This window comes from Rhineura floridana, chromosome 2, assembly GCF_030035675.1.
Source record: "Rhineura floridana isolate rRhiFlo1 chromosome 2, rRhiFlo1.hap2, whole genome shotgun sequence".
In the NCBI taxonomy this organism is placed as follows: Eukaryota; Metazoa; Chordata; class Lepidosauria; order Squamata; family Rhineuridae; genus Rhineura; species Rhineura floridana.
Genome location: NC_084481.1, coordinates 194914253 through 194927594, shown reverse-complemented (window position 1 = coordinate 194927594; position 13342 = coordinate 194914253). Strand labels below are relative to the sequence as shown.

At 43.4% G+C, this 13342-nt stretch overlaps 1 protein-coding gene across 1 annotated transcript in view; it reads right to left on the bottom strand.

Moving 5' to 3' along the window:
• NRXN3 (neurexin 3) overlaps positions 1-13342 on the bottom strand; it is a 1913991-nt gene that overhangs the window by 1808350 nt on the left and 92299 nt on the right. Inside the window, exon 2 of the mRNA XM_061611873.1 lies at positions 11066-12272. Within this exon, the coding sequence (XP_061467857.1) occupies positions 11066-11774 (709 nt within the window). The 5' untranslated portion in view covers positions 11775-12272. The remainder of the gene's footprint in view (positions 1-11065; positions 12273-13342) is intronic.

Sequence of the window (13342 nt, the reverse complement as noted above, 5' to 3'; positions counted from 1 at the left end):
TTCTCTCCTGAAAACAAATTCCTGGGCTCAGAGGCACGCTGTCCCTTAAGTGTAAGGGGTCAGAACCTTCTGGCTCCATCTTTTGCACCTGGCACCAAATGGTACACCTTAAAGTTTCAAGCCTCAAATCTGCCGACCTCAGTGCAATAGATAGCATGTTGGACTTGAACTCAGGTCTTCCCACCGAATTCCCTCCCTTCACTCATGAAGCCAACATTTGAACAAGTCTATCTCTCCGAGATTACCTTTCCTTCAAGAATGGACCTGCTATGAGGCAACCGCCTCAAGTGGCAGATGCTAGGAGGCAGTGGTGGCCATCTCCCAGCTATTCCCCTCCATCGGAGATCAGAAATGTGGTTTATATCCAACTAAATCCTTCTCAGAGTAGACCAATTGAAATCAACACATCTTAGTTAGTTATTATTTATTTAGTAATGTATATCCCGCCCTTCCTCCCAGTAGGAGCTCAGGGGGCAAAGAAAAACACTAAAAATACTCTAAAACATCTTAAAAACAGACTTTAAAAGATATTAAAACAAAAATCTTAAAAAATATCTTTTAAAAAAATCTTTTAAAAAATCTTAAAAAGCAATTCCAACACAGACACAGACTGGGATAAGGTCTATACTTAAAAGGCTTGTTGAAAGAGAAAGGTTTTCAGTAGGTGCCAAAAAGATAACATAGATAGCACCTGTCTAATGTTTAAGGAGAGGGAATTCCAAAGTGTTAATGCTACAATACTAAAGGTCCACTTCCTATGTTGTGTGGAACGAACCTCCTGATAAGATGATATCTACAGGAGGCCCTCACCTGCAGAGTGTAGTGATCGACTGGGCATATAAGGAGTAAGATGGTCTTTCAGGTATCCTGATCCCAAGTTGTATACGGCTTTGTACACCAAAACCACAATCTTGAAGTTGGCCTGGTAGCTAATGGGTAGCCACTGCAATTCATTTAGCAGAGAGGTAACATGTTGGCGATATCCTGCCACAGTCAACAGCCACACAGCTGCACTTTGCACCACCTGCAGCTTCCAGACCAAACTCAAGAGCAGCCCCACATACAGAACATTACAGTAATCCAGCCTGGAGGTTACCTATGCATGGACAACAGTGGGCAGGCTATCCTGGTCCAGAAACGGACTCAGCTGTCTTACCAGACAAAGCTGGCAAAAGGCACTCCTAGCCACTGAGGTCAACTGGGCCTCTAGCGACAAAGGTAGATCCAGAAGCATCCCCAGACTATGAACCTGCTCTTTCAGAGGGAATATGACCTCATCCAAAGCAGGCAACTTACCAATTATCTGAATTTGGGAACCACCAACCCACAGTGCCTCCATCTTGCTAGGATTCAGACTCAGTTTACTGGCCCTCATCCAGCCCACCACCAAGTCCAGGCACCAATCCAGGGCTGCTCCTGATTCAGATGTTTCAGAGAAATAGAGCGGGGTATCATCAGCATACTGCTGACACCTTACCCCAAATCTCCTGATGACAGCTCCCAAGGGCTTCATATAGATGTTAAACAGCATTGGGGACAAGATGGTACCCTGTGGCACCCCACAACATAACTGCAGGGGGCCGAAAGACAATCACCCAATGCTATTCTCCAAAAATGACCTTGGAGGTAGAATTAGAACAATGCCTCTGAAACCCATGTCACTAAGTCGGCTTAGAAGGATAACCATGGTCAATAGTACCAAAAGCCACCAAGAGATCAAGTAAGAATAACGGTCACACTCCCCCTGTTCTCCTGATAAAGGTCATCCATCAGGGCAACCAAGGCTGATTCAGTCCCATAACCAGGCCTGAACCCAGATTGGAATGGGTCAAGGTAATCTGTTTCATCCAAGAGTACTTGCAATTGCTGTGCTACAACCCTCTCAATCACTTTCCCTAAAAAGGGAGTACTTGCGACTGGGCAATAGTTGTCACAAACCAATGAGTCCAGGGTGGACTTTTTCAAGAGCATTCGGATCACCGCCTCTTTCAGGGTGGCTGGAATCACTCCCTTCCGCAACTATGCGTTGACCACACCCTGGATCCACTTGGTCAACCCCCCTCGGCAAACTTTAATAAGCCAAGAAAGGCAAGGGTCAAGAGGCCATGTTGCTGGCTGCATTGTTGCAAGCACCTTGCCCACATCATCAGACTGCATGTCCATTAATTTCAGTAGGTCTACTCCAAGTATAACTAACACCTGATACAACCCTGCGTGTCCCACACAACCTGTCATACACCCCACTAAAGTAGCCTGCTGCTAGGAATGGGGGAGAAATTTAATTCAGTTCACATTTAAAGATGAACTTATCCAATTCACACTTTCTGAAACAACAGGTGAACCAAAACACAGCTATCCTTCAAAATTTGCACCTCTCTGAAATTTGCAATGCCATTCTCCAGCCAAGTAATATGTTAAAAAAGGCATACACTGGGGAAAAGTGTGCATAAAAATGAATATATTAGTGAAAGTAATATACAAAAATGCATTACATTAGGAAAAACTGCTTACCAAAATGTTTATAGTAGTCATATGCAAATTTTCATGAGGAAATCACAAATCATTCTAGAAATGTGGAGAACTGAATTTAAAATTGGAAAACTTGGAGAAATTGACAGATTTTCCATCCCTGCTCAGCTGCCCTCAGATGCTATCCCAGTGCCCCTGTACAACAGCCAGTCCAGTCACTTGCTGTTCATGTAATTATGTACAAGTTGGTTTGGCATAAAATTATCACATTTGGTATATTAATAGTACATTTTATTCAAACAATTATTACAAACTGAATTTACTTTTTTAGAGTTTTACTTTTTTTGTAACAAATGGATCTACAAGCTCCTGAACTGTAAGAAACACCTGAACTCTAAGGAACCTCTCTTTTTTTGCCAGTTTATGAGGAGCAGGCAAAAAACAATTTTAAAAAAAGCAGAAGAAACCATCAACATTAATAACAAAGAAAATTATTTATGTCTTCACTAGTCCTCCACAGTGTCAAGCAGACATGAAGCATGCATTCCCATAAAAAGAATTAAGACAAAGGGGGGGCATGATTCAATGAAACATTTTATTCATCATGCTAAAATAAAGCATTCCATAATTCATTTTTTCTTCATTTTTTCCAATTTTTCAGAAAAAAAAACAAAAAAGGCTTTGATAAAATGGGGGGGGGGAGTGTTTTTTCCTGATTTTTTTCCTCCCGGCCTTTCACATCTCTAGCTTTAACTCCTATCAGCCCTGGCTTGCATTTTCAGGATCAAGAAAGAATCTTCATCCAGGTTACACTGGAATGAAGCTTGTCTTACTTGACTGAGCTCAAGCCATTTGCTTTGCAGGTGCCCAGTGCAAATGGTCCGAAGGCATGATATTGAAAGAAAACTTCAGGAGAAGTTACTCCCAATTCTGCAGATTAGATAAGGCAGAGTTCTTAAATCTTGAGTCCCCAGATATTGTTGGACTACAGACCCCATCAACACTGGCTAGCACAGCCAATGGTCATGGATGATTAGAATTGTAATCCAATGACATCTGGAGGCAGCAGTGGATGGCATGGTGGGGCTGCACCGCTCACCTGACCTCTATCTGGCTGAATTGCTGCAGCAAAGCAAGACAGAGAGGTGGAGGGGCATGGTGGCAGAGAAGTGAGTGCAGTGTAAACATCCTGACAGGAGCATGGGATTTGTTCCACCAGCACGTTTGCACTGCACCGACCTCACCACCACCACACCCCTTCCACTCTCTCCATCCAGTGTGCTGCAGCAACTCAGGCAGACAGTGGTCAGATGTGCCACGCAGCCTCACCATACCATCCTGTGAGCCCTCCACAAGTTCTCTATCCCTGCTTTAAAAATGTCGGACTGTAGTCCGATTCCTCAGTGTGAGATGTTCTCAGATTGCTTGTCTCCACTTATCAATTTGACTGTTCATTTGCTTAGCAGCTTGTCTACCTATCTGGTTAATAACTGTTTTTCCTCAAGACTGGCAACCCTGGCAATGCTTGCCATGCAACCACTAGAACACTATCACATCTGAGGTGCTAGATGGGGGGCAGGGGGAAATGACACCCATTCTCCCAGTGACAAAATAATGGGGTTTATGTTGGGGAAATGCATATGTTACTTTCTTAGGACATCACCTGAATCCCTGGCAACAGCTAACTGATAATACTTACTGCACAAAGGGTTTTTATTGTGCTAGTATATAGTTTTCTTATGAGGCCCTTAGAAACGTGAGCAGGTCTATGCTAGGGCTGTCAATAATAATTTATTTATACACTGCTATTCTGAGTTTGTACTCTGAGTGACAACAAGCTAAATGGGGGGGGAAATTCAGCAGGAAAAACAACAGGTTGTTTCAGGATCCTTTTAACAATTGCTTTTCAGAGTGAAACCACATGGTGAGCAAAGCCAGTTCAATTGCTCAACATTACATCTCCATTTATTATTCTTTTTTTTAAAAAACCAAACATTAAAAACCCTCCCCCTCAGACGTATTTTCTTTTCCATCATCACTGAACCAGATGCCTCAGGCAATTCCCAACCGTGAACAACTTTTGAGGATGGAGCAAATATGTCTGCAATGAAGGACTGTGAGTGGGCAATGCAATTCCACTCAAGACCAATGCTGCTGTCACTGGACTGCAGCTGAACTCTGAAAATCCCATTGGTTTCCCTGGGTGGGATTATCGGATATGACCAAAGAGATGGCCCAAACCAAAGTCAAGACAGAAAACAGAGACAGTGGACTGACTCAGAGCATCCTGGAATATCATGGGATGCACAGTCACCTTCTCCCTGGCTAATGAGCAGGTGTGATGTGCAGGTCTTCTCTCGGATGCTTCAGGGATTTTTCATTGAGTGTTCTTCTTCATTCTCTTCTACAAGATCCGTGCTATGCGTGCTAAACTGTGAAGTTTCCATTTGCTCACTAGAATTCCAGGTAAAATTCCATTTTTAACTACCTTCCCATGAGTTTAGAAGCTGCACTGTCTACTAGTCCAGACACCTAGATCTACAGGATAAAGGGGGGCAAGATCAATGCCATGAATTCAAAGAATGTATTAATTGCTTTTCTGCATTACACCCTGGTTACTCAGCCTACAGCGAGTTTCCCAACACAAAGAGGCACAAGGAAGAAATGCATAGCAACTATCTGAGTCATCCTCCTCAATAACATAAACAAGATGAGTGTTGTCTCGCCCATGTGGCAAACATGTCACAGAACATTTCATCTGAAGTCCATTGTCATTTACTAGCATGCCAGATGCTAGTGCCTAACATTGCTCATACAACAGAGAAACCCATCCAGAGTGGAAGATTAAATCTGGTTTAAAGTTTGCAAACAGACTAGGGTGGTAAAACACCCTCCATCAGTGGTGGCATGTGGCTTCATGCCAGTGGGGCAGTGGAATCCACTCCAGATTTTAGTCCAAACTTTCAAGAAGCTGTCCAAACTTTCAAGGACAGCTCCTTGAAAGTTTGTGGACTAAAACCTGGAGTGGGCATGGAACCACCAGCCACCACTGCCCCCCCATGTCTACTGCACATGTAAGACATGGCAAAGTAACAGTTCTGAGGACCACACTGGGGGCTACTAGTAGTGTATTCTCTCTCTTCTCAATTGGGGATCCCCAAACACATTTATATTTTCAGTTTCTACAGTATATACAGCACCTAATACAAAATGTATGTTGCTTTGTTTTGAGAGAGGTGCTACATCTTCATAAATGATCAGTCATAAATTAGAACAACTTAGCATCAGACTGAAAGGCTGCAGATCTCCTTCCTCTCCAATATTTACTATTATTATTAATGACAACAAACTGTGCTTACACTGCACTGTGAAGCCTGGAAGTACTATACAGCCATTAATTAGTTCATCTTGTTTCTCTGGTGACCATCTGGATCACCATCAAATTAAGACATGATTGGAAAACAGCATCAAAATGTGCAAAACAAATTTGCTCTAAGAATACACAGAAGAATAAAAGGAGTTTAACTACAGCCAATTCATACAACTGTTTTGTGACCTTCCTTCACCCAACATCCATGGGGACATTTTTGCCACCCCTGGTGGAAAATGTTCAAACTGATGTAGTCATCGTAGAGCTCCAAAGGCCCAGCTCCCCATTTCTTATTTGCAGCCATCCGCTAAAATGGACGTTGGACCCATTCAGAGAAACATTTCACCACCTCATTATTCCATAAATGAAAATAGACTCCCTTCAAGTCGATTCCAACTTATGGTGACCATACGAATAGTGTTTTCATGGTAAGCGGCATTCAGAGGTGGCTTACCATTGCCTCCCTCTGAGGCTGAGAGGCAGTGACTGGTCCAACATCACCCTGTGATCTTCATGGCTGTGTGGAGATTCAAACCCTGGTCTTCCAGGTCATAGTCCAACACTCTAACCACTACACCACACAGTGACCAAAAAACCCCACCACAAATGAGGATGGGGAATACAGTCAAGAAAGTGCTTGTGTGAATTGTCCCTAAGTGATGCACAAAAAAGCACCATGAATCAAAAATAGGGATATCATTCCTATTGCTCTGAAGGTCCTATGTCACCCTGCTTCCATTCACTGTACAGCCCTAGGTTACTATGAACGTCCTTATGCACAGTTTCCCACAGGAGAATTAAATCCAAGCTGTTCAAATCACAACCAGAAGAGGAAACATTGCCCTCATTGGCCTGCCCTCAATCTCTAACAACAGGGCAAGAAGCAGACAAATGGTGGCTGTTTACCAGTGGTGAATTCTTAACAACAAGTAATTTATATTCACTCATCAAGGAAGATGCAAGTAGAGGCAAATATTATGGTCATGTTCATTTGTTTTTTGATTACAAAATGTATGCAAATTAAGAGCAGCCATCAGGTTCCTGGAAGAGTGCCAAAGTGGTTATTAGTGTCATGAAATTGAGGGGAGATGGCAACAGGGCACTGCATGCCTGCAAGAGAGAGTCAAGCAGCTACAATCCAAATCCATCTGGAACAGGAAGCCATGCCCATGCCCAAGGGTCAGGTGAAGATAAGGCCTACAGTAACCTGTTTTTTTTAAAAAGGGAGGGGGGAGCTGAGAAATCTGTTCACTCTGCAGTTAAAAGTGTGATAATTACAGAGTGGCAAACGCTTCTGTCATTCAGGAGGAAGCATCCCCAGGAAATCTTGCTCTGCAATCAAGGAAAGAGGTGCAATCAGGCCCCTATTCAGGCTGCGTTTAGAAACAGCCCCTGTGGGAGGTAAGAGGCTTTTGAGAGGTCGCTTTGTGAAGCTGGCAGCGATGTTACCTCCATGGTTCTGCTACCACCGGAGGAGTTCAATGCAAGCTCTTAACAGAATTTCCATTCAGCTCATCCTCAAAACCCAAAGAAAGGAATAGATGCCTTACATGAAAAGCACATATCCTTAAACTGTGCAAACTGGAAATCCCTCTTCTGCAAACTGATCTGGCAGGGGATACAAGACCCACATCTCTGCCATGTCACAATTTAAATTGGCAGTCTAGTTTAAAATCATAGCATGAAAAGCACTGGGATCAGACTAGGTGGCCTTTTGGAACATTCCCACAATACAGTTTACACATAATTTTACACACAATCTACACATCACACACATGTGCGGGCACATATGTATGCCTATGTAAACATAAAACATGAGCAAGTGAAGATTAACCTGAGTTTGCAAATATATGCCATCATACACACAGGATTAAATCCAAAGTTAGCCATGCTTAGGACAGACCCACTGAATATCAATGGGACTAACTTTTTAAGTCCCATGGCTTTCATTCGGCCTACTCTTAAAGCATGAGTAGACTCTAGGTACAAACCATATTCAATAGTGAGTCAAGACTAGTGGGTGCACCAGCTGCTGAATATTTGAAAAGGCCCTGAAGAGGATCAAGGAACCACTTGGCATAATTTTCTTTATTTCCTTACATTTATATCCCACCTTTCCTCCTTCATGGAACCCAAAGTGGTATACATGGGGTTTTCAGGAGGACTCCCATCTAGGCACTGACCAGACTGAAACCTACTTAACTTCAGCAAGGTGGTGGCTTCATGTGCCTTCAGGCCATGCCATGGGAATTATATTATGAAAACATAAAGCCAACATAGGTATGATATTTGCCATGTAGTCTCCCACTGCGCAGCTGGTTTATGTTTAGCTGGTGCAGGGGAAATGAGAAGGACCATGGTATGGCGGAGGCACCTTTAACTCTGTGCATGTGACCCAGCTAACCAGTTCTGTTTGTTTTATTAGAATTCTTTATTGAGACATTACTTCAAAGTATACAGGTCTGTGTGTGTGATACTTCAAGGAACCTGAGCTGTTGTTGGCATCAGAGCAATCCCAGATTATTGTAAAGAGTTATTGGTGTGGTTTGGAGAACAGAGAACAGGAAGAGGCCATTTCTGTTGAAGTTCTTTGCTCCACCAGTCTGTGAAGCAACTCCAGGAGAAACCAAGGGCCAAACTAGATGTGACACCATTCCCTCAGTTACCAATCACATGCATTGATTTGGGAAAAAAATGAACTGCAGGTGTTGGGGTCTTCATCCAGGTCAGGACACTAGCATGGAGGACAGGTAGCTTTAATCTTTGCCCATCCCACCATGGATCTAATCCAGACCTTGGCCTCTGTACCTTTCGCTTTGTATTAGGAAATACCATTCAGTCCAAGGGCAGCTTTCCCCCTCTCTTCACCCCATAACACCTGTTCAGTCATATTTCATCTCTCATTCCATCTCCCTCTGGGTGGCAGTAAAAACTGGCTCCAGTTCACCAGCCAGTCTAGTAGGGGCTACTATTCCTTGCTTCTGTTGTCACTTGCTTGCCCACATGGGTGGATGCAACTCTCCCTCCCTCTTCTGGACAGCAGATTGGGCAATATGGAATGGGCAGGAGAGGAGAAACTACTATTGGTGGTGCCTGCCAGCCAGAATCTTGCCAAGGACCCTCCAAAATCTGGAGCTGGATCTTGCAGGGCAAGGCCCTCAACTGACCACAACTATGCACAGTGCGCAGCCCAAAGTTGTTTTTTCAAAAACCAGCTGTGCAAGTCTCCAAACTATGCATGTGAGATGCATTTTGCAGGATTTCTCCCAAGTATTTATTTAGGAGATTTCACTGTGCATTGAGGTTACTAACTGGAACTACAGTTCACATTAATGAATCTGGGATACTGTAAATGGAATTTCACTATCAGCAGGCTCCTGCTAAGTATTTATTTATATATATTTTCCCTGTCCACAGAATAAATGAGCTTGTTGTGGTTTTGCCATCTGCAGACACAGGTATCAATCAATAGCCAAGTAATGGCCTGAACTCTGTCAACAGAACTCATTATTTAAAGAGATACGCATTGCATTTAGCTACTAAAACAGGAGCTATTGATTGAGCCCCATCAGCTCCCAGCCAAAAGCCAGTGACCATCTGCAAACTCAGAAATCCCAAAGGTTGGCAAATGGTGTAAAACTGGTTAACAATCCAGACGGAGGGTGGGACTACTGCTGCCGCCGCCCTGTTGGAAAAGAAAGCCATTCTTTTTTTAAAAAATAGGGAAATCATACTCATAGAATAGTAGAGTTAAAAGAGGCCTATAAGGCCATCCAAACCCCTGCTCAATGCAGGAATCCAATTAAAATCAGATGTAAAATGACTTGTCAACACACCAAAATCAAAGACAAACTATGAGAAAAGCAGACAGGTTATGAGAAAATAACCGAAGTGATCTGGGTCCTAGTCTTCATCCAGTTCAAAGAAATGGGAATTAATTTACCAGACTTACTGGCACAGCTAAAAGAGAAACTCAAACAAGTTTCATTTTCTCTCCGTTCATCAACAGCTTTTGTGCCATTTGTTTTCATTTGTCTCCATAGGGGTGGGAGGGTGTTGAACCCTTTCTTTCTTCTTCCTTCTTACACAGCCTGCAGCAAAGCTGAAGTGAGGATACAGCCACAGCTCATAGCAGGATGAGATATCATGAATGTAGGACTGAGCCTTCATCAGAAATCACGCAGAGGGAGAAGTCAGAGGTGGACAGAGAGAAAGCGATCCGCTTTCCACAACTAATCAAAGAAGTCAAATACCAAAAGCAAACAGAGGGCAAATAGCACCGTCAATTAAATTATGTTCTTGATGTTTGTGTCATACACTGACAAGTTTCCTATGTTAAGAGCTCACTGTAGAACTCTTCATGTTGAATGTCACGGTACAAATGGTTTTATTTATTTTATTTATTTATTTAATTTAATTTATATACCGCCCTAAGCCCAAGGGCTCTCTGGGCGGTGTACATAATAATAATGGTGGGGGGATTGTTCCCTCCTCTGAGCACTCAGTAGTATGGAAGGCTGACGCAGGGGGTGGGAATCAAACATCCTAGAATACAGAGCGCACCTAATGACATTTTGCATTTTATCCCTCTCTCCAACCACCAGAAAAATATGATTGTTCCATCACCGTCAGCCTGGTCAGATCAATCAGCATATGAGCACACCTAAATGTTACTCAAAATACTGTGGGTTGAAGAATTTAAACAAAGCACTCCAGCTCTGCAAACTCTGTACATATACCCATATACTTACTCTTTCCATTCTTCCCTGGCCACAGCTATATGGAGTCAAATTGTGTATGATCTCTGCTGCAACTATTACAGTGTATCTCAAATGGAGGAGAAAGGGGGAGTTGCTTCTTACACTAACTAACTGTTTGCTCCTATTTTTATTATTTCAAAAAGGCAGATGGTAGTTGCATGTCCCGGTGATGTGGGCGAGTGTAATGAATTCTCCCCTTCTGCCAAAACCACAGAATACAGGTGAATCCTTAATAATCAAGCTGTGAAATGGAATTCAGACTTATGTAGTATGTTGACAGTTCCTACATTATTTTGATTTCTGGTTTAATGTAGCTGGCTAACATTGGAAATCTCTCATGTTACTGGAAAGAGAACTAGGTCTTTTGAAACACGAGAGGGAGAGGGAGAGGGAGAGATGTGATCAATTATCATTAAACTGCTATATTGTACAGCAAAATCCAGGGGAAGAGTGAATGATCGCTTACCTTCAGAACAGAGTTTCCCAACGTATCCAGTGGCTGAGCAATCACACTGTGGCTCGCCATCCAGGAGGAAGCACGTTCCACCATTCTCACAAGGGTTCTCTGTACATAGCCCTTCCATGTCCAGGCGGACCCCTTGGTGGCCCAAGAGTTGAGGTTCTGAATTGCCATATTTGAGGTCCAAGATAAATCCTTTAAACGGTGGTTCACTCAGGACGCTGTCAAGGGTCAAGGCAGCAGGGCGGATGTCTGATGGGACACCTCCCACAAAAAGGTCACTGACAATGTTCATGTACTGGCGCTGTGGGCGCACTTCACCAGGCTTGGCTTCACCATCCAGCACTAGAACAGTCCGGAGGTGGTTGCGACTAACCATCAAGAAGTGTAGGTTGCTGTCATTGACCTGCTTATCCGTGACAACTGTGGCTTCAGCACAGTCCACACTGAACCGGAGCTGAATACGCCCATCCACCAGGGTCAAACAGAGGAAGTCGCAGACACCGCCATCGTCAAAGTAGAGAAGCAGCCCAGATGAGACATTGGTCTTCAACTGGAAGCTGAGGTCGCTCCTTGTGCTTGCATCCCAACGGAGGTAACGGGCCCACTGAGTGGGAAGGCCCATGAACTCTAGACCAAGACAGAGGCTGAGCAAGGAGCCCAGCAATAAGCTCACCTTCAGGGTGAAAGAGGCAGAGCGGAGGGTAAAGCCCATTTTTGAAAGAAGCTTTCTTATTTTTTTACTTGGGAGAAAAAAAAATGAAAGCCACTCACACCGGAGAGGATGGCTCTGGTAATAAGTACTACAGCCTTTAAGTTCCACAAGAGAGAAAACTCTTGACTGGAGAGGCAAAGTCTCCGTGCCAAGGAAAGTTCTCAGCTATCCCTTTGGATCCAGAGGCCTTTATCCTAGGAGAAGAAAAAATGATGTGAGAATTCAGAAGGTGGAGCGGGTGTGTGTTTGTTTCTTAAGGGTCAGATTTCCTGCTGTGGCCTTATGTTGTTGACCCCAGCTGTCTTCAGCAAAGGGTAGGGGCAGAGTCAATGACCAATCTCCTAACTGTGGTTCCTTAGTGACAATGGTGATAGCAGCAAAGCATGGATGTTAGCAAGCTCATCAAGTGCACGCCTTGGAAAGAAAAATCAAAGTCAATCTTCATGGTGTACTGAAGATGATCTAGCCCCTAATTCCTCACTTCTTAGCAATCAGGTCCTACAGAGACAACAGAAGAAAACAGTAAAAGGTAAATTCTACTTATTGTTTCTATAGTGGCCAGAATGCATCTGTTTATTCACATCTGGCCACTAAAATAACAACGACAATTTATATCCTGCTCTCCAACTTAAAGTACTGAGAGCAGCACACAACACAATAAAAACATATATTATAAATAAAAAGTACAATTACAACTTGCATTATACACAAAACGTAATACAATCAACACTTTTTTAAAAGCCAACATTAGACAGGGTAAAAGATGGTACACACTGGCTCAGTTTGCAAGCAATGTTAAGCAGTAACTCACAGCAAAAATCACAGTCACTTCATTCCTACCCCAGGCTCACTGCTGCGATGCTAGTGTTTTATCCAAACCCAAGCTCACAGTTTGTCTTGCCCAGGCATGAGGGGTAAGCCAGGAACACATTTTGGCTACAGCTCATCTGGAGCGAGACATACCAGGAGCCTGGGTTCAGACTTAATGCTAAGTCAAACCATGGCTTTGCTCCGGGTGTCACAACAGCATCAGGACCAGGGGATGGACAAAGTGGCTGCAATTTGTGCTATAGTACCCACACTCACTCGTTCTCATGTAGACATGGTTTAGCTTAGTGTTACAGGCAAACCAGGTCATTAAAAAATTGACAGAAATAAAATTTGTTGTTACACAGTTTCTTCAAAGAAAGAAATAGCTTCTTCAAAGCCTCTTTTAAGATGCTAAGAGGAAGCCTGACAAATTTCAATTGGGAGAGCATTCCAGAATTGCAGCACCATCACCACAGAAAAGGCCTTGTGTCTCATTCTCACTTGTTGAAACTCCCAAGCAAGGCCTCTGACATTGTTCTTAATTCTTGGCCAGCCTTATATCAGAGCACACAATCCCTAAGGCAATCTGGCCTTCAGCCATTTAGTGCTCTAAAGTAGGAATGGGGAACTTGTGGCCATCCAGATGCTGTTGGATTCAAATTCCCATCAGCCCCAGCCAGGCAGACCAATAGTCAGTAACCATACTCTAAATTGAGCCTAGAAGCAAATAGGAAGCCGACAGAGGTAATACAAGACTG